Genomic DNA, 21,168 nt, shown 5'->3' with positions numbered 1-21,168 from the left:
GAGTAAACACGTCTTGGCCATGCTGATGGCAAAGTTCACAATATTCTCTCTCTCTCTCTCTCTCTCTCTCTCTCTCTCTCTCTCTCTCTCTCTCTCTCTCAAACTGCAGATAACTATCAGATTCAGTGCTATAAATATGTCTAATGAAACCTGTGAGAGTTGTGTGTTCTTAAATCAGACATCTGGTCTCCATGCTCTCCATCCACTCAGCACAACAGGCCACAATTTACTGCCCCTCCAACGGCCATAAAACACATGCCTGAGTGTGTCTATGTATGTGCCTGTGTGTAATCATCTCTTCCTTTCCTGCCTTCTCTTACTTTTCCCTCTTTGCTTTCTTTCTTCTTCAGAACCAAAGTTCAAAACATTTGGTCACTGGGGAAAATGGGAGAACTGCTGTTTGCGTCTTTCTCTCTCTTTGATCACTTCACTCTGTCTACTTCCTCTGTCTTGGTTGCTCAGTGAATTCCCTGTCAAAGATAATTTCAGGTCCTGTAAAGACAGCGACAGCAGTTTCAGAGGGAACCCTGTGCCACTGAGCACACTGGGACAGTGGGCTTCTAACTCACTTACAAGTGTGTTATCATACATGTAAATGTATGAGTCCCCCTGAATACATACACTTAAACACACTGCAGTAACAAATATAAGTACTGAAAACCTTTCAAATAAATAGTATAATAGTACAGACAACACCCTTATTTCATGTTTACAGAGTGAAATTGTAGGATACTCATTTGGATGTGTGATAAATACAGAGCTGGAGTCAGGACATGGTTAGCTTAGCTTAGCATAAAGACTGGAAATGGGTGAAACAGATAGCCTGACCAAAATACCTCTAAAACTCACTAATCACCAAGCTACATCTCATTAAGTTAATTGATAGTTTTGTGCTTGAACTATTTTTTGGAGTCTCGTGAGGTTGTAAAGTTTGGTACAGTAATGCCTGTACTGATACCAAAACTAGAACCTGTGCTCAACGATCGTATCGGCAACCTGCGCTATAGCCAGAGTCACTGCACAACCCAACACATTTCTTTACTTTGGACCGCTCTTTGTGGTAAACAATGTAATGTAAAGTAATGTACACACACAGGCACTCAATAGTACTTGTGGGACACAGAAAAATATCGTTCAGAGAAGCCGTGGCTTTCAGAATATTAATATTATTGTTTTGGCATTATTATCCTCGGCAGTACTACTAGGCTTATACACACTGACTCTAAACATATTTCAATCAGCAAAATGACATAGCAACGGATCATTGTGCATGTGTTCACGGTGACCCTAATTCATCTACAGTAGTTCAGAGCACACAAAACAGCCATTAAAGTTTTTTCTAATGCCTTTGTTTTTCTGCTTTACGAGCAGATCTCTTGTCACTTAACCCGGCTGACCGACACTTGACACTGTTTACCTCTTATCTCCCTGCAGGAGGTAAAGCAAATGCCTCCGACCCAGCCCTGCTTGTGTTCCCACAATGCCTTGTTTTCAGTACAAACAGATGCCTGTGTAGGTATCATTATCTTGAACCTAAACCCACGCCTCCCCTGCAGACACCATCAGAGGTGTAAAGCTTTGACACTGTGCTTATCCTCTTTTGGAACCTAGTGGTGGATGTCACTTCTGCCTGTGCTCATTTGTGAGAGGGATTGTAGGTTAGTATAGTATACTGCGTTCTTTAAAACATCTCTGCTGTGGAGTTATGGTGCTTTAGGGATGAAGGTGCTTTTGTGTTAGTTTTTAAAGGGATGTCTTCCTATCCCCAGGCACAAAACTGTGTGATAATACAATCATTTAAAACTTGTCATCAAGGTCAAATGAATTAAATACTAGCTACCATCCAATCTGAGTACCTTGCATATACAAAATAAGTTTAATTACATCTTAATTTAATTACCAGACAAAAACATGAAGTAAAGCTACTTAAAAAGTAGTGAGGTAACATCCACAGGTGGAATAATCATCCCTGGATTTATCCCTAAAATTCCTTTTTTTTCTGTGCCACACACAGAACAATACGACTGTTGTTGCCAGTGGGATTTATGTGTTCAGATATGTTATTTATCTGTCCATGAGAAATTGGAAGGTGACGTCTGCTCCCACTATAATTCACAATCTCCCTCAGACGGCACAGATGCTATTGAATGAACAGACCTGATGTTACTGCTGTGTGACAGCTGTCTAAGAACATTCATGATTGAACTTTAATTTTGTAAAGGCAGCTCAAATAAAGTGTTTGGCGAATTGTGAAATAATAATAATTTATAATAATTTATAATTATATATTTATAATTTATTTTAGTTCACCCCTCCTTTTCTCCACTCTGTCTCTGACTGTAGGTGTGTGTCGCCGCCCTTCGCGAAGTACAGCGGAGGAGGGAATGTAAATGCGCAAAGCAAAGAAAAACTTTGTAATAAAAAACCAAAAAATTTTAATTATTTTTTATTTTAATTGTATTGCTTTATCTACAAACAATTTTGCGACCCCCCCCTGCAGTACCCCCTGTTGAAGACCTATGAACTAGAGCAGGGGTGGGGAACCTCCGGCCTCCGGGCCGTATGCGTCCCGCAAGACCAATTGATCTGGCCCTCGAGGTAATTCGTAAAACGCACGTATATAAAATCCACAAGCAAAAAAAACTAGACGGCAATATTTTAAGTAAGGGACTGACTATTTTTCCTGGCCAAGGTCAGGATCCTTGAACAATTGCAAAAAATTGCAGAGGTTATGAGTTCAATAAGTAGTATGGCCCTCGAAGGATGTTGTAAAAAAAAAATGGCCCTTGATAGGAAAAAGGTTCCCCACCCCTGAACTAGACATTGCGCTCCCAGACTGCAGGGCTACTTGTAGTTCCTAGAGTCTCTAAGAGTACAATGGGAGCCAGAGTCTTCAGCTATCAAGCTCCTCTCCAGTGGAACCAGCTTCCAGTTTGCGTTCGGGAGGCAGACACCCTCTTCACATTTAAGAGCAGGCTAAAGACTTTCCTTTTTGATAAAGCTTATAGTTAGGGCTGGCTCAGATTTGCCTTGGATCAGCCCCTAGTTATGCTGCTATAGGCTTATACTGCCGGGGGACACCTCCCTGCTCTTCCCCTCCTCCCCCCCTCCCCTCCTTCTCCCTCTCTATCTGTATGCATTTATGTAAACGTATGTTACTAACTCAGCCTCCGGGGCATCATCCCCGGAGTTTCTGTGTCTTTCATGTGGCAGGTTGCCACTGATAAAGTTTACGTCTTGATCATGAATCGTGGCTGCGCCTGCTGCCCTAGTCCTGCCTGACACCGGGGAAGTCTTTTTGACATTATCCTGGATTCATCCATACTTTCTCTTTTTTGATCCCAACATAATTTCTGTCAAATGTTGTATTTGTACTATGTTGTTTATCCTGTACACACGTCATCTATTGCACGTTTGTCCGTCCTGGGAGAGGGATCCCTCCTCAGTTGCTCTCCTTGAGGTCTCTTCCATTTTTCCCCCCTTTAATTGTAGGGTTTGTTTTAGGAAGTTTTTCCTTGTGCGATGCGAGGGTCTAAGGACAGAGGGTGTACAGTCTGTAAAGCACACTGAGACTGTCAAGTTATCTTCTAAATGTGCAGCTTCCCTACTTGAAAGGGATGGAAACATCTACCCAAAGTTTTTTAACTGGATTTCACTCCAAAAAACCAAACTGCTCTTTTCCTTTTTTCCTTCTTTTATTTTTTGCAATTTCAGCAAAAGTCAGACAAGGTATTTAGGTGAAAAACGTTTTGAATAGAAAACAAACAGAAAAGAGAATTAATACATATTACAAGGCAACTCAAATAAATGTAAATAGCAAGATACACTAGATCAGATTAAAATAGTTCAGGGGCCAATAAATAAGTTCATCCTCTATACACACTCACACAGAGACTGTACAAACTCACCTGAGACATTCAGCACAGCTCAGCACATCCCAACAGAGTAGCAGTAACATACAGCTGAAGTGTCCCAATAGAACAGGGGTCGAGAGCCATATATGGCTCTTTTGATGACGAGATATGGCTCGCAGACAATTTTGAGCTGACGTTTTTTAACATGATTAACAAGTAATATGTAATTATATTGTGTCATTTAAAGTAAAACATTTAGCAGCGGATTTAGTTTTAGTTCTCCCCCCTCCTTTCCTCCGCTCAGTCTCTGACTGTAACTGTGTGCGCACGTGTATATGTGTGTGTGTGTGTGTGCGTGTGTGTGTGTGTGTGTGGCGGAGCCCTGCCCTTCGCGAAACAGCAGAGGAGAAACTGCGCAAAGCAAGCAGTAGACCAGAGGTGTCAAACTCAATCACAGAGAGGGCCAACATTAAGGCATCGTTTCGATGGTGAAGCTTAGAAACGCCCACAGAGTCACACTTTGCCTTGAGTGTGTCATAACACTGGATGTTCACATGTGCTGTTTCCACGTCAACTGCAAACGGATTGCTGAGCAGTTCATGCGCAGTCGGGAACACAGCGGTGGAGATGGTTTGTCAGTGTTTGGAAACACGTAGTGACCAAAGTTTCCTTCTGCATCAGAGTCTCCCACAAGCAGCTTGGCTTGGAAAGCTGTCACTGCATCATACATGTCCGTGATCACACGGCCCTGAAGCTGGAGGTTTAACAGTGAGATGCTTCGTTATGTCGCACAAACAGTCCAGCTCACATTGCCACTTTTCGTCCCAGAGATCTGTGGTGTGTTTCCCTTTGCTTCCAAAAACTGGCAGATTTTCTCTCGCAACTCGAAAAATGTATTCAGCACTTTCCCTCGACTGAGCCATCGCACCGCCATGTTCAGAATATATCTCCTCAGGAAAAGACTTACATTGACTCTTACAAAGCTTCTTGTCTGTGTTACGGTGCTTATTACATGTTCCATCTCCAGAGCTTCCTAGTGCTCTTCTCATCACATCGTAGGCTCCGTCTGTTGTCGGACCTGTCAGTGTGTCCCGGGACAGTTTCATTTCTCACACATTGAGATACTTCCTCGAATATATATTTTCCCATGGTTGTGCCATGCATTGATTTAATTACCAAAACCAGCGGGCCAGTTATGATAGACATATGATATTTTCTCACGCCCGGATATAATTGACACCCGTGCATTAGACACAGAAAAGCGGGGTTCCATTGGGGGGGGGGGTTAACACTGATAGTACTTTTAGCACTCGGAGACGTGTTGTACTTAAAACTCAATTTTATTAAATATATGGCTCTCAAGGAAATACATTTAAAAATATTTGGCTTTTATGGTTCTCCATGCCAAAAAGGTTCCGACCCCTGCAATAGAACATGCTTTACAACACTTCAGTACTGATTTTCATTGTTATTTCATTATAGTTTCTGTGAACAGACAGTCTACATATGAGTATAAAATGATTGTACATGTTTCTCCATTCATATTTTCACATCATTCAAAGATAACCAGCCAAGTGTCAGTTGATGCAGGAGGCCATGAGATTTCAACAACAAAGCTTGCAACTGCACCACAGTACTTCAGCTGGCAGGAGTTCCTGCATGACCACAGAAACGCTGCATTAACATTGTAGTTCAGTTTTTCTGTGCTTGTGCAGATTGGAGACGATAAACAAGAGAAATGGGGATTTGAATGACAAGCTACCATTGATGTCTCTATGTTATCATCCCTTCTTGTTGTGACTCCACAACCCCACACAGTCAGTACTCCCTGGCCTCTTTAAGTTCCATCTGAAACGCTTGTTCAGGGGGGTTATCCACACAGTCCAGCCCATTGTTGGGCGGTCTTACTGAGTGAAACCGACTCCAGTCTCCCTTGCACAGGATCCAGGGCAGGACATCCACTTTGTAATGCAGCTCTGGTGAGAACTCTGTACTGATCAAATTTGGTGCTCCTGCTCCTTTCCCTCGCGTTAGAAGTCTCATCTGATCATCGTAGCAGCAGTGCTGTGCTGCCAACGTTGTGCTGTCATACGACAGCATTGAGCGGATGCAGAATCTGGCGGAAGGTTTGTAGATGTCCAGGCGCTCTTTGGGTCCGCTCGCGTCCCTCCAGCGATAGGTCTTGCAAAGTTTGCCATCCTGGATGTTGAGTGCACTGTAAACAGCCTCAGAGGGGTAGGAGCATGGGCAGCTGGGGAGCTCTGTCAGCACTTGGTGCAGGTAGTTCTGGAGGAAGTCATTCTTGCAGCTTAGCCACTTCTCACAGCTGTCTACGTCTAGGTTGGGGGGGTTGGATGATTGGAAAAGGTTTGAATTGATCAAAGAGAGTCTTAACACTTTTCAATTCATTGAAATACAGTAACCAGTTAGATATAGAAAGACTTGTTTCGATAAAAGATCATATTCATATAGCAAGTTATGAAGTGCATCGCATATCATTTCAGTTTAAAATGGTACAAAGTGAAATCTAATTCAGATAATTGCAACTGGAACCCAACAAGGGGATGACAAAAACAGTAACCCAATAACCCATTTCCCCTGCAGGAACTTTTCCAGGTCTACAGGAATAATTTCAGGAACTCTAATTTGAATTAGCTTAATAGCAACACAAAAAAGAATGCGCAAAAGTAACTTTCAGTTTCTAGTTTTGTTTTTCGTTTATTTGACCATTCATTGCCACTTGTCACACAGTTGATTGCAACAGCAATGTACATGCACAGTTCAAGGAACATCAAGGACAACACAGGACTTGTTTCTATTGTGCTCCTTGTTGATGTGAGATACCTGAGAGGGCTGTGCATGTGCGTGCGTGCGTTGAGGTAGTGGAGTATGGCTTTAGCGGCAGTTTAGTTTCTGAGTGTATTCCTGCAGCTAAAAAGTTTCTGGATTTGTTCAGATAAAAAAAAACAAAAGGTTGCAGCTAGATGTAATAAAATGACTGTAATTACCTCATTTATGAAGGGGCAGAGGATGTGAAATATTGAAATAGTGAAGTGGTACACGTCAGGAAATATAGACAATGCACTAAAGCAGGGGTTGGGAACCTATGGCTCTTTCGATAACGCCATATGGCTCGCAGACCAATCTGAGCTCTGTTTCGCACGGAACTCAGACAGTATGGCTCACAAGGAAATACATTTACTAATATTTGGCTTTTATGGCTCTCCCAGTCAAAAAGGTTTCTGACCCCTGCACTAAAGGGACACCAGAAATTAATAAATCCATTTTGATGAATAGAATTATATGTATGTACTGTACATAGCATAAACACAGCTTTGTCTAAGTCTTCATCCTACACCTGATCATATGTTGTATGGCTTGAGTCACAGGCCTGGGTATGTTAGAGCTGCTTTAAATTCACTGATTGGGGAAATAGAGAGAAAGTAAGCTCAATAAGATCCAAAATGTCCGTCCTGTCCTCTTTCTGCATTGGAGCAAAGGCCACTGTGTCCCCTCAGGGTGCGGACTGGCAGGGAATGGGGCATGGCATTAATTCATCATTAATTTGCTGATTGACACCCGCTGCTACATTCATGCTTCAGCAGCTGCTTGTCTTCCATCCGACTGCTGGTGCCCTTCAGTAATATTCATGCAGGTCAGTTCTCACTATCACTCTGCTATAAGAGTTTTACATTTACAGTCCAAAAAGACCAAAATTAAGAGTGCCAGTTTGATAAAAGTTTTTTGAAACCCACAGCCCAGTTCTAAAACATTAAGCAGTTATTCAAAAAAAGGGCTTTGAAGAAAAACAAGAATAAAAAGGTTTTTGGCATTGGTCAAGTTAAAACGAAGTTTACGTATGTAACTACGGTTCTATGAATCCTGGATGACCGCCAGAGGCAGTTCTTAACACTGAATACGTTCCGTCTCGCGCATGCGCAGGTCGAATATTTATATCAACAAAGTCACGTGTGACCTCGGATGACCCCGGTCATGTATAAGATCCGGTGTCATCGACGAGATCAGTCCTACAAAATCTTCTCGAGAAATCACGAGATTCCGAGAGACTAAGAACTCTGGCGGTCATCCAGGATTCATAGAACCGTAGTTACAGACGTAACTTTCGTTCTATTTCATCCTTACTGAGCGCCAGAGGCAGTGCTTAACACTGGATGACTTTTAACAACAGAGTTGCGAGGAATCCCGAATACCTACCTCATAAAGGTGGGGCTGAGGAACTCTGCAGAAGAACCACACCTAACGGATAAGGGGTGGCTACACTGACCCTGTAAAACCTGGAGAATGTGCTTGGTGATGCCCATGTGGCCGCAGCACATATGTCCTCCAAGGTTCACACCTCTCAGGGTTGCCCATGATGTGGAGACACTCCTGGTGGAGTGGCACTTTACACTGGGTGGAAGAGAATGGTCATTCGCCCTGTATACATGGGAAATTACATCCACAATCCAGTGGTACAGGCTCTGCTTCGAGAGAGTGTAGCCTTTCTTAGTACCACCGTAACAGATAAAGAGTTGTTCTGACTGTCTTATGCATGCGGTATACATATGCAGTATTCCTGATATAAGCTCTGAGGGCTCGCACCGGGCACAAGAGTCTTGACATTTTCCTCCCTGTCTCCTACGGGGACAAACTGTGCCAACTGGATAGGCCGATTCAGATGTGAGCGTGCCAACACCTTAGGAAGGAACGCTGTATTTGGCCACAGCCCTCAGAATTCCAATTTAAACATGAATTGTTCACAGACAAGGTTGGTAGCTCCCCTACATACTTTGCTGGAATGATGTTAAGGAGAAAAGCAGTCTTGGCCGACAGCTACCTCAGCTCTGCCTGTTCCAAAGGGAGGCAAGCATAGGGCGTCCAAAACCAGGGGCAAGTCCCTTGTAGGGCCTTGAAGGCCCTCTGGGGGGCGCAACCTCAGAGCTCCCTTAAGAAGAGGAATACCAGCCTGTGGCTCCCCACTGTGTTATTGTCAACTTTAGTATGTTGCGAGGAAATAGCAGCCATTAGGGTGTACCGCCTTAGCAATACGGTTAGTCACTAAGTATGACGCTCTCAGTGCACTCGCATTTGTTGATGTGGTAGCCATCAGTAATTGTTTATGTTTTTTTCTTTCAAAAAACATACAAGGGCTTGACTTTCAATGCTGGGTGCCGGCGAAGCCGTTTTGAAGGCTTCGTTACTTCATTTGCGAGCCTGTATATTATGCAGAGCGGCACATGAGAATCACCTGTAGCGACAAACACATTATTTGAAGTAGGACTCCTGATATTGTCTTTTAAATGCCTCCTCATTGGGTCTTTTCCCTTTTCCAAAAAAGCTCGTTTGTTTTCCACTCATTGTTGCTTGTGGGCTTAATTTTTTTGAAGTAAAGTATCACTTGACTGAGAGACGAACGTCTTGACATGTGTCAAGAGACATAGATGCACACGGTTAGATGTATCCGGTGATTTTTTAAAATAAAGTATTTTTTTATTCAATCTTTCTGTGCGGCCCGGTACCAAATGACCCAGTGGTTGGGGACCACTGTTATACATGACCGGGGTCATACGAGGACTTTGTTGATATAAATATTTGACCTGCGCATGCGTGAGACGGAACATATTCAGTGTTAAGTAAGGATGAAATAGAAGCTATATTCTATATTTGCTTCCTATAGTGGATGTGGGGTTGAGAGGGAAAATGTCAGACACTGGATCATGTTCTCCTGTGCTGCTGGATCCTTAGTAATGTTTGCAGAGTGAAAAGAACTATCATGTGCTCTGGCTGGTGCGTAGCAGCAGGGGAGCTGAACTAAAAAGCAACTTCGGGGTTTCATCGTGTCTTTGACAGACTCAGCTGGGAGATTTCTGAATATCAAAACCAGATTTTGCTAGCCACCACTGAATGGAACATAATGTTTCATAAACATGCCGACAACCATGAAGACATGGAGTGTAACCTGTTGACTATGGTAGACTCAGCACACCCCCGCTCTCCATACGTACTGGTGTCTGTGCTGTTGGTCGTCTGGATGGGTGTGAGCTCGGTCACTGAAATGGCAGCGTCTGCATTACAGAGGATGAGAAAAACCTTTAATTGTATCTGGTCAAACATATGCACACATACTTATTATATCTACACATTAAAGCTTCACATGATCCGTTGTGAGTCGGGAGCCACCGAGCACTGCGCTCACAGTTCAAATTACTTCAACTTTGACCTTGATTGCCACTGACCTTTCAAAGCACAACCAATGAGATGACAGCTGTATGAAGCGGCACAGGCTGCAGGGGAGGTAACCGTAGCAACAAAGCTAACTCGCTGTCTTCACCACAAGGCTCTTCACCCAACCTCGCTGTGAGCGAGGTCCAACTTGTTTAAGGAACGAAATAGAAATACTAAAACTACTATGAAACACTGTGTGTGTCTGTTTTTTAGGTTTGGTTTTAGTCTGTGCTTTAAAAAGATTGTGGACACCTGATTCTCAAGATGAAGGACAGATCCAACCGTGTTTCTGTCATTTTAGTGTTTCATTGTGGTTATCAAAGTTGTAAAACAATGTAGAGATGCTGGTGTGGTATTCAGAGAGACTGTCTCTGTGTGAAAAAATGCAGGAAGTTGAAACTGGCTCAACTTTCTTTTATAAAACTGATAAACTTGCAAAATCAGGTGGGCCTCCATTAGGAGTTTTCAAACTGTACAGAAAAATTACAATTATGTAATAAAGTTGTGTGTCGAAGTTACATTCAACATTTCTCTCTGAATCCCATCCTGTGTATCTTTGAGGTCCAACACATGTGTTGAATTCCCTTCCTCATAAAACCTTTGCAAAGCTGATTATTGTTTGAATATTGTATTTAACTGTTTACTTTCATGTTTACTAGTTAGCAACATTCTTATTCATTGACTGCATACTCCTAGAACTATTTAGCTCTTGCCTGGCTCTAAAAGTCTTATTTAACTTAAAGAACAGTTTGCTTCTTATATTAATACGACATTTACTTTTTTCTGACGTGTAATATGGAGTCCCTCGGTTCTTGGCCCTCTGCTCTTCTCTCTTTGTATTTCACGTCTTGGCCAAATCCTTTCTTTATTATTCACGCTGATGATTCCTTCGAAGGCAGATGATTGTTCCCTAATTATTCAGTTAGAGGCCCGCCTGTCTGCTGTGAAAGACTCATTGGTTTTGCTCGACATAGATACCAGTTTGATCAAGTACCAGTAACTCCAGACAACTGTGTGATTTCTCAAAGTTTGACGACGCTGTAAGGGCCGGACATGGTCGAAAACACAGGCGGGCAACGAACGTGGTTCTAATCATCCGAGATCATTTGTTGACATTCAAGCACCTATTCAGTGATTTTCTGAACATGGGAAGAGAGCAACATTTACGTGACACGGACTATGATGGCCACACGGATGATTTATCATTGATGACTAAGTTTAAAACATTTGTTATGTTACTTTTGCTATTAAATGCCATCATTACAAAGTACTTAATAATTAAGTTGCAGATCACAGAGTACGTCTTACTGGCACAGTTCTCCAGGTCACACGTGCGTGACTCGGTCGCTGTGCATGCGTAGGCACAGGACCGGGTGCGTTTCTGGGTGCCGTGTCCACAGGTGACGCTGCAGGGAGCCCAGTCACTCCACTCCTCGTATTCTGAAAAACACAGAGAGAAAAGATGGATGAAGGAAAGACAGCACACAGAGGACAACAGCAAAACTATGGAGTAATATATTGAGAGCGGGCTTTGAAGTTAGGCTGTGAATTCCTCAGCCAGCTGATGTTTGTGCGTTATGTAATTAAGAGAGACCGATAAGGTCCGGGTGACAACAGCCTGGGACCTCTGAGACATGCTCATCCGTGTTTAAACAGCGCTTGTAGCAGGGGAGAGAGGGGGAGAACTTCAAAAGACTCTCTTCCTACAGTGAGTGACGCTATTCATTCTCCAACATTTTATCAACAAGTGGACCTGAATGCAAACTTCCTTTTTACTTCCTTTTCTTTCTTTCTGCAATAAGGAGCTTAAAATACCATTGTTATAGTATATGCAATGCATCAATGCAATGCATCAATGCCCTGCAAAAAGAAAAAAAGAAAAGAGTAAAATGGTCGGTGATAGGCTACCAACCTGATCTTTGGGCTGCAAAAAACAAGCCAGTAAGTTTCAGACAACGTCAGAGATCTGAAACTATTCCCCTCAGACCTGTTTCCACACAGAAGGTCATTACCTGTGTGGCCATGCAATGTGACCAAATAAAGATTACACACTACTGGGGAAAGTCATAAACACACTAATGATCAGCAGGAAGTACGACCAGCTAGCATTTGTGTATCAGAGTGAAAAGTCAGTTGGAGGGTGAACACATGAAAATGTGTGTGTTTGTGTGTCAACAGACTACAAGATTCAAGTCAGACGGTTAGCACAGCCACACCTACGCACACAGTCCAAACATAAACCCCTCTGTCAATCAGACAGAACAGAGTTTCTTGGAGTGGTACACATTAAAGATTTTGATGCAGTAATAATAGAAATTCTGTAACAGTAGAACATTGAAGGGCTCCAACTCTAGCGTGGTTTTTAAAAACTGATTAGCTAGAAGTTATGTTTTCATAAATAATAATGAAGGGCATAATGCCATATTTTAGAGCAGGGATGGGTATGCGCCCTGCGCCCTCACTTTGTGCAGCCCGCGAGTCAATTTCCAATCAGTCGGAGCTCTGTGAGGGGGGTGCTGCCGAAGAGAGATGTAAGATCCCTTCTTCTGTCTTCACACTTGAGACACTAATGGGTACTACTTCTTCACATATGCAGTAGAACTCCCCAAGACACTGGACAGAGTGTTCACGACAGAGTGCTAGCCTTCTCACTCAGATGTTTCTATACAAGCACAACATTCTACAGTTGGAAAAAACGTCACTAAGAAACCTTTTCTCTCTACGGTCAGAGAGACAGGAAAGGGGGAGAGAGAGGGCAAGACATGCAACAAAGCGCCACGGTTTGGATTTGAACCTGAGAAGTAAGGACTCAGCCTTTAGTATATGGGAAGCCCACTCGACCAGCGGTTTCAGCAGTTTGTTAATGGGTCAAAGGACAGAGGGTGTCGTATGCTGTACAGTCTGCAGAGACAAATGTGTAATTGGTGATATTGGGCTCTATAAATTGTATATATACTGTATATATATATACATTGCTTGATTGTTACAGTGTGGAGGTTCTTGCTTGCACGGAGCATTTTAACAATTCAGTTATATTCTGGCCTGTCATCAAGGTACTCAAGGAATTAACATTAATTCAGTGACAACTGATGTTGACGTTTGTCATTTTAACTGGTGAAAGCATAGGCTAAGAAGGAGAAGTGGCAACCTGAATGGTTTCTACTCTGCTCTTTGCTAAATAATAAGGTGGGTCAAATTTGTGGATTTTGACATCCTCACTGCCTCCTCACAATTTATTGTGATAGAGATTTAAATTCCTTTAATCCCTCCTCATATTGTGTTAATCAAAGCTGTACTGTTTTGCTTTCAAAAATCATTCTTACCGTATTTATCTTTTGCATCCCAGTCTTTGTTCCAGTGACCACCCCAGTCTCCCCCCACTCCACTCAAAACGGGCTCCTCTGGGTCATAGTTGTAGTCTTCAGATTGTTCATCCAAACTGGCTCTTTCCGGCCTGTTCTCCACCTGCTCTGGGTACTTCCAGAACAGTGGCCAGAACAGCTTCTTGTGGCTGTTGGCCCATTCTGAGGATGACACTGACCAGTTGTTGCGCTGACCCTCCTTGACCAGGTCCATCTCCAACTCTGTGTCAGTCTGTGTGTCACCTACAACCTCGATGGTCACCTGAAAGAAACACAAAATACTTACTATATTGTTTAAACTTATGCAAATTACCTAATTTTGAGTTGATGAATATTGTTAAATTTTACTACAATGTCATATAGACCTATAATTTCACGACACTCAACAACCTGCTTCAATGGACCAAAGTTGATTGCAGTGACCTCAGCAGCTAGCAACATCAAGAACAATGCTTCTGTCATTTTAAGAAGTGGATAATTGCCATTAACCTACAAAATGCATTCACGCATAAGTGTCAAATAACAATGGTGACAGAGCATCCTCGCTCACATAAACGCCTCTATATAGCAGTTATAAGTAATTCCAGCACCACATAATTAAAAACAATTTTTTTAGCAGAACCATATAGGTGCAATGTGTAATACAGAGCCACCCATAAACATTAAAACATACAAAAATGTATGCTCTAAGGCAGGGGTCTTCAACGTTTTTCAGGCCAAGGACCCCCAAACGGGTGTAGCATGGAGCAGGGACCCCCTACTGCAGCGATATTCAAACAAGGGGGGGGGGGGGGAGTGCTGTCAGAGTTCTGTGCGAGGGGGGTGCTGTCCAAGTTGGCTGTCCAACTGTCCAAGTTGTGTGCAATGGGGGGGGGGGGGGGGTATATAAAATATTTGCTTTATCTACAAACACGAAAACGCAGGTTTTTCCATTCAAAAAAATATGAGGCCCGTCCGCGTGTGGGAAAGAAAACACACTCTGTCCGCACCTGCCATTGGCTCAGTGAAGATCACATTATAGGTCATCACGTTGCACACCAGGTTGGCAGGCTACAGAGAAAGTCATTCTCTTACTTTAACTAGGCAAGCTAACGCTTCAAGATGTCTCTCTCCAAGCCAAAGAAACGTAAAGTTGATTGTGAAAATCAGCAATTCCAGAGCAAATGGACTGAAAAAGTGGCTTTTGGTCGCTTTTGCACGGAACAAGAGAGAGCGACGATAGCATCCCTGCGTGTAGCCTGGACATTAACCAGACAGAAGAGGCCCTTTACTGACGTGGAAACCATTAAAGATTGCATGCTTGCTGTCATTGATGAAATAGTTGTTAACCAATGGGTGCTGACCAAGTGTCAGTATGTGATGAGTTGAGAATGGGAGCGGGTTGATCCATGTTTTGCTATGATGCTCTTAGGCAAAGCTGAACTGATTTTGGAGATGCAAAAAGATCATCACAACACCAACATTTCTATTAGATGGTTTCATATTTCTTGCTACATGCTCGAGGTATGAACTAACTTGGGCTAGGCCAATGACCTAGATTTCTGTTTTGTCCGTATTCAGCTGTAAAATATTCAGTGACATCCAATCTTTGATATTTTGATATATAGTATTAAGGCAACAGTGGATCCAGATGTTAAAGCTTCTTAGATTTAAATTATAAATAAAGCTGGGTGTCATCTGCATAATTGTAGTCAACAATCATTAAACTGACGAATAATATGAGCTAGGTGGAGCATATACAAACTAAACAAGATGGGTGTGTTGTGGCAGTTGTTGCACTCTTTGTTCCTTGTGGAACCCCACATGACATATGTGCTGAAGATGAGATGAAATCATCAACAGTCACCCTGGAAGATCTCTGTATGATATAAGGAAAACCATCTCAGGGCAGTTCCATCTAAGCCGACCCAGTGCTTTAGTATATCAAAGATAGTATGATTGACAGTGTCAAAGACGGCAGATAAGTCTAACAATACTAAAATGAAGTGATGGCCATAATCTGCATTCACAATAATATTGTTAGGGGCTTTCAGCAGAGCAGGGCTTTTTGCAGCTGGCAAAAACTGAATGACCTCGTTCCCATCTCCTCTCACCTTCTCCAGTCTATCGCTTCTGACCTTCTTCCAATTCTCAACCATCTCATCAACACTTTTGTAACAACTGGTTGATATTCAAACAATCTTAAAGAGGCAAATCAAATCAAATCAAATGTATTTATATAGCCCAGTATCACAAATTACACATTTGTCTCAGTGGGCTTTACAGACTGTAAAGCACACATACACACAAGGAAAAACTTCCTAAAAGAAACCGACAATTAAAGGGGGACAAAATGGAAGAAACATCAGGGAGAGCAACTGAGGAGGGATCCCTCTCCCAGGACGGACAGACGTGCAATAGATGACGTGTGTACAGGTTAAACAACATAGTAAAAATACAACATCCATGTGACAGACCTGATGGTGTGATCGAAAAAGAAAAAGAAAAAGAAAGGATGAATCCAGGATGATGTCAAAATGGCTTCCCGGTGTCTCCAAAAAAAAATATATACACATATATACATTTACATAAATGCATACAGATAGAGAGGGATAAGAGGGGAGAGGGAGGGAAGGAGAGAGGAAGAGAAGGAGGAGAGCAGAGAGGTGTCCCCCGGCAGTCTAAGCCTATAGCAGCATAACTAGGGGCTGGTCCCAGGCAAGCCTGAGCCATTCCTAACTATAAGCTTTATCAAAAAGGAAAGTCTTTAGCCTGCTCTTAAATGTGGAGAGGGTGTCTGCCTCCCGAACACAAACTGGAAGCTGGTTCCACAGGAGAGGAGCTAGATAGCTGAAGGCTCTTGCTCCCATTGTACTTTTAGAGTCTCTAGGAACTACAAGTAACCCTGCATTCTGGGAGCGCAATGCTCTAGCTCATAGGTCTTCAACAGGGGGTCCACGGACTGGGTACTGCAGGGGTGTCGCAAAATTGTTTGTAGATAAAGCAATTAAAACATTTTTAAAAACTCATTCCCTCCTCCGTTGTACTTCGCGAAGGGCGGCGACACACACCTACAGTCAGAGGCAGAGTGGAGGAAAGGAGAGGGGTGAACTAAAAGAAATATCTGCCACGCACCCCCCATCGCACGGACCTCTTCAAGCCTCTTCTATACAATATATACAGTAGGGGGTCCCTACACCACGCTACACCAGTTTGGGGGTCCTTGGCCCGAAAAACGTTGAAGAACCTGCTCTAGTTGGTTTATAAGGTACTATGAAATCTTTAAGATATGCTGGAGCCTGACCATTAATTGCTTTGTAATTCAGGAGAAGGATTTTGAATTGTATTCTGTATTTTACTGGGAGCCAGTGCAGATCAGCTAATACATGAGTAATATGATCCTGTTTCCTAGTTCTTGTCAATACACGTGCTGCAGCATTTTGGATCTTAAGCTTATTTTTGGCAACCTGATAATAATGAGTTGCAGTAAACCAGTAAGTAACAAATGCATGGACTAGTTTTTCTGCATTGTTTTGAGATGTGTCTTATTTTTGCAATGTTACGTAGATGAAAGAAGGCAGTCCTTGCACTTTGTTTTATGTGGGAGTTAAAAGACACATCCTGATCAAAAATAATGCCAAGATTCCTTAGAGCTGGAGGCCAAATTAATGCCATCCAGAGTTACTATGTCATTAGAAAATGTATTTTGGAGGCGTTTGGGGCCAAGACTAATAACTTCAGTTTTGTCTGTATTTAACATCAAAAGGTTGCAGAACATCCAAGTTTTTATGTCCTTAAGGCATACTTGAAGTTTAGCTAATTGATTGGTTTCATCTGGTTTAATTGATAGATATAATTGGGTTTCATCCGCATAACAATGAAAGTTTATAGAGTGGTTCCTTATAATATTGCCCAAAGGAAGCATATATAAGGTGAATAAAATAGGTCCAAGTACAGAACCTCACGGGACTCCAAGACTGACTTTGGCTGTCATGGAGGATTTATCGTTAATACGTACAAACTGAGATCGTTCAGATTTATTGTTAACACGTACAAACTGAGATCGCTCAGATAAATGGGGTTTTTTAAGAAGTGGTTTTATTACAGCTACTTTAAAGGATTGTGGTATGTAGCCAGATAATATAGACAGGTTGATCATATTTAATAACAAAGTGTTAATTAAGGGTTAAACTTCTTTGAACAGTTTAGTTGGAATCGGATCTAAAAGACAGGTTGATGGCTTAGATGATGAGATTGTTGAAGTTAGTTGGTTAAGGTTGATTGGAGTAAAACAGTCTAGATATATTTCAGGAGTTACAGTTGTTACAGGTTGAAGTTAAGTCATTACCAATTGAGGTCAGGAGGAGATTAATTTTGTCTCTAATAATTATAATTTTATCATTAAAGAAGCTCATGAAGTTGTCACTGGTGAGCGATATAGGAATAGAAGGCTCAGTAGAGCTGTGGCTCTCTGTCAGCCTGGCTACAGTGCTGAAAATAAATCTGGGGTTGTTCTTATTTTCTTCTATTAATGAAGAGTAATAAGCTGCTCTAGCATTACGGAGAGGCTTCTTATACGTTTTAAGATTATCTAACCAGGGTGCCCCAGTAGCTCACCCGGTAGCGCGGGCAACCCATATACAAAGGCTGAGTCCTTTCCACACACTCTTGCAGAGTTTAGAGCTTGAAGTCGATGGTGTAGCCATTCATGTCAGCAAGCACAACAAACTTCAGTCCCCAATTTGTTGGCTTGGCCTTCATGTACTGCTTGATGCTGAGCCTGGCCTTAGTACCAACCATCCTCTGGTCAACTGCAAGGGGCTGTCTTGGGTGGTAGATGGCCTTGCAGTTCATGCAAATCATTTCCATGAGAGGTCTGACCCGGTGGAGGTGGTCATTATCCTCAGTGCCCTTTTTCTGATCATTTTCCTAATTTTTCTCTGGGTCACTCATATGAAGATTAGATCAAATGGCCATGAACCAGTCTTGGGACATGACGGTGGCAGGGAATGACACATAGAAAATGGTTTGCTTGCGGAGCTGCATCTGCCAGCCCTATCTTTCTAGATTGAGTTTGCATTTGATAATGGCCTAATGGCCTATATATTAATATACTAGACTGTTTCATATCATCATACCTCACATATTCTACAGATATAAAGACATTGGGACTATAATAATAATAATAATACATTTTATTTGGAGGCGCCTTTCAAGACACCCAAGGACACCAAATAAAATACAAGAGATAAAAAAAGAGGGACATTGGAAGGGAGATAAGACAAACAAAACCAGAGATAAGGTGGAGACACATGAAGAAAGAAAGAAAGAGAAGAGGGGGAGGACACAGGATGATGGAGACTACAGAGAGTAGGCCAATTTGAACAGGTGAGTTTTGAGGTGGGACTTGAATGTTGTAATAGTTTTGGACTGTCGAATGTGTGGAGGGACGGAATTCCAGAGCCTGGGCGCAGTGCAGCTGAAGGCCCTGGCACCCATGGTGATGAGGCGTGATGTGGGGATTGTCAGTAGACCAGCTGAGGATGAGCGGGGGAGCGGGAGGGGGTATACTCCTGAAGGAGGTCAGATAGGTAGGTGGGGGCGAGTTTGTGGAGGGCTTTGTAGGTGAGCAGGAGGTTTTTGTAGTCGATCCGGGATTGAACAGGGAGCTAGTGAAGTTTCAGGAGAATGGGGGGGATGTGTTCAGAGGATTTGGTGCGGGTCGTGATCCGGGCAGCGGCGTTTTGGATGATTTGAAGTCGGTTGAGCAGTTTGGTGGGAAGGCCAGAGAGAACAGCATTGCAGTAATCGATCCGTGATGTCACAAAAGCGTGGACCAAGACTTCTGTACTGGATTGGGACAGGGACAGGTGGAGTCTGGAGATGTTGCGCAGGTGGAAGAAAGCAGTGCGGGTGATGTTCTTTATGTGGGGTGCAAAGGAGAGGGTGCTGTCCAGAATGATACCAAGGCTCTTGACTTGACTGGAGAACGGTACGGAGAAGCCATCGATGATGAGGTTTGGGGCAATGGAGTTTTGTGCTTTGGATAAAGGCCAATGAAAAGGGGCCTCAGTTTTGTTGCCATTGAGCTTCAAGGTCATCCAGCTCCGAACGTCTTGTATGCAGGTGGTGAGGGATGTGGGCGGCAGGGCAGTGGTGGGTATTATAGAAATGTAGACCTGAGAGTCACTGTTGCATCGGCAACAGTGAAAGTGGACATTGTGGTGGCGGAGGATTGCGCCAAGGGGAAGGAGGTAAATGAACAATAGTGGACCCAGTACTGACACCCCGTGAAACAGCAGAACACCTTGACCTGTGGTTGCACATAATGTTGTCTGTCGTAGAGATAGGATGAAAACCAAGAAAGTGCTACACCAGAGATCCCAATGTCAGCCAGGCGCTGGATGAGTGTTAGGTCGGAGATGGTGTCAAAGGCAGCGGTGAGGTCAAGGAGGGTGAGGATGGTGAGTAGTCCAGAGTCCGCTGCACGGAGGAGGTCGTTGGTGAGTTTAACCAGGGCTGTTTCAGTACTGTGGTTGGGGCGGAAACCAGATTGAAAAGGTTCATGGAGGTTGTTTGTGTCGAGGTGGAACTGAAGTTGAGCAGCAACGACTCTCTCAAGGGTTTTGGAGATGAAGGAGAGGTTGGAGATGGGCCGGTAATGGTTTACGTCAGCACCAGGCTTTTTCAGAATGGGCGTAATTGCAGCTGTTTTGAGGGAGGGGGGTACAGATCCAGTGGTGAGGGAGGAGTTAATGATTCTTGTGATCATGGGGAGATGGAGGGCAGACAGGCTTTGATGAGGATAGTGGGGAGGGGGTCGAGCTGACAGGTAGTGGGTTTGGATTTAAGGATGAGCTTGGAGATAGTAGATTCTGTTGCTAGAGAGAAATTGGAGAGGGTGCTGGTGAATGGTGAATGGTTGGCTGTTGGTAACCATCCTGGGTGGATTGTGAACAATATGAACAAGAGACTTGAGTGGCCAGAGCATCCAGTCATTGTAGTGACTCACCAGTTCAGCAGGGGAGAAGGATGGGGGAATACTGTGGGAGGAGTTAATGAGGGTGGTGAGATGTGTGGGGTTGATGTGTTTAATGTTTCTGAAGGAGATGGTCCGTTGCTTTATTATGGTGGATACGGGGGGGGGGGGGGCGTTGACCTTAAAGAACACAACTTTATGGTCAGAGATGGACAACTCTGCAACAGTGACGTAAGAGGAAGTGAGACCAGTGCAGCAGATTAAATCCAGTATGTGACCTTTGTTATGCGTTGAGAAGTTGACATGCTGTGTGATACCAAGACATTGAAGAAGTGAGGTGAAGTCATTGGCAAGAGCACTGGAAGGGTTGTCGATATGGATGTTAAAGTCCCCCATGAGGATGACAGTGGGGGACATCGCACAGACAGATGTTAAAAGTTCTGATAGTTCAGTGAGAAAAACAGCAGAGGTTTTTTTAGGAGGTCTGTAGATGGTAACAATAATGATGGATGCAGAGCCAGTGAGTTTCAAAGCTGGGCATTCAAAAGAGGAATGATGGGGTACGGTGATAGTATTGATTTTAATGCTGTCTAGATAGAGCACAGCAAGGCCACCCCCTCTCCCGGTAGCACAGGGTTTACTGAAGAAGGTGAAGCCAGGTGGGAGAAGTCATTTGGCTGTTGCCAGGTCTCAGTGAGGCATGAGAAGTCAAGGTTTGTGTCAATAATAAACTCATGTGAGAGATCTTTTATTGAAAAGAGCCAGTTTC

The 21,168-nt window shown here is 43.2% G+C and overlaps 1 protein-coding gene across 1 annotated transcript in view; it reads right to left on the bottom strand.

The window, feature by feature from the left end:
- Positions 1-5,123: 5,123 nt before the first annotated feature.
- LOC115027762 (isthmin-2-like) overlaps positions 5,124-21,168 on the bottom strand; it is a 31,662-nt gene continuing 15,617 nt past the window's right edge. Inside the window, exons 4-7 of the mRNA XM_029461247.1 lie at positions 13,403-13,703; positions 11,388-11,519; positions 9,860-9,919; positions 5,124-6,190 (exon numbers count right to left, since the gene is read on the bottom strand). Of these exons, the coding sequence (XP_029317107.1) occupies positions 5,673-6,190; positions 9,860-9,919; positions 11,388-11,519; positions 13,403-13,703 (1,011 nt within the window). The 3' untranslated portion in view covers positions 5,124-5,672. The remainder of the gene's footprint in view (positions 6,191-9,859; positions 9,920-11,387; positions 11,520-13,402; positions 13,704-21,168) is intronic.

This window comes from Cottoperca gobio, chromosome 22, assembly GCF_900634415.1.
Source record: "Cottoperca gobio chromosome 22, fCotGob3.1, whole genome shotgun sequence".
Lineage (NCBI taxonomy): Eukaryota > Metazoa > Chordata > Actinopteri > Perciformes > Bovichtidae > Cottoperca > Cottoperca gobio.
The sequence above is the reverse complement of the archived record's forward strand: the minus strand, read 5'-3'. Positions and strand labels throughout refer to the sequence as shown.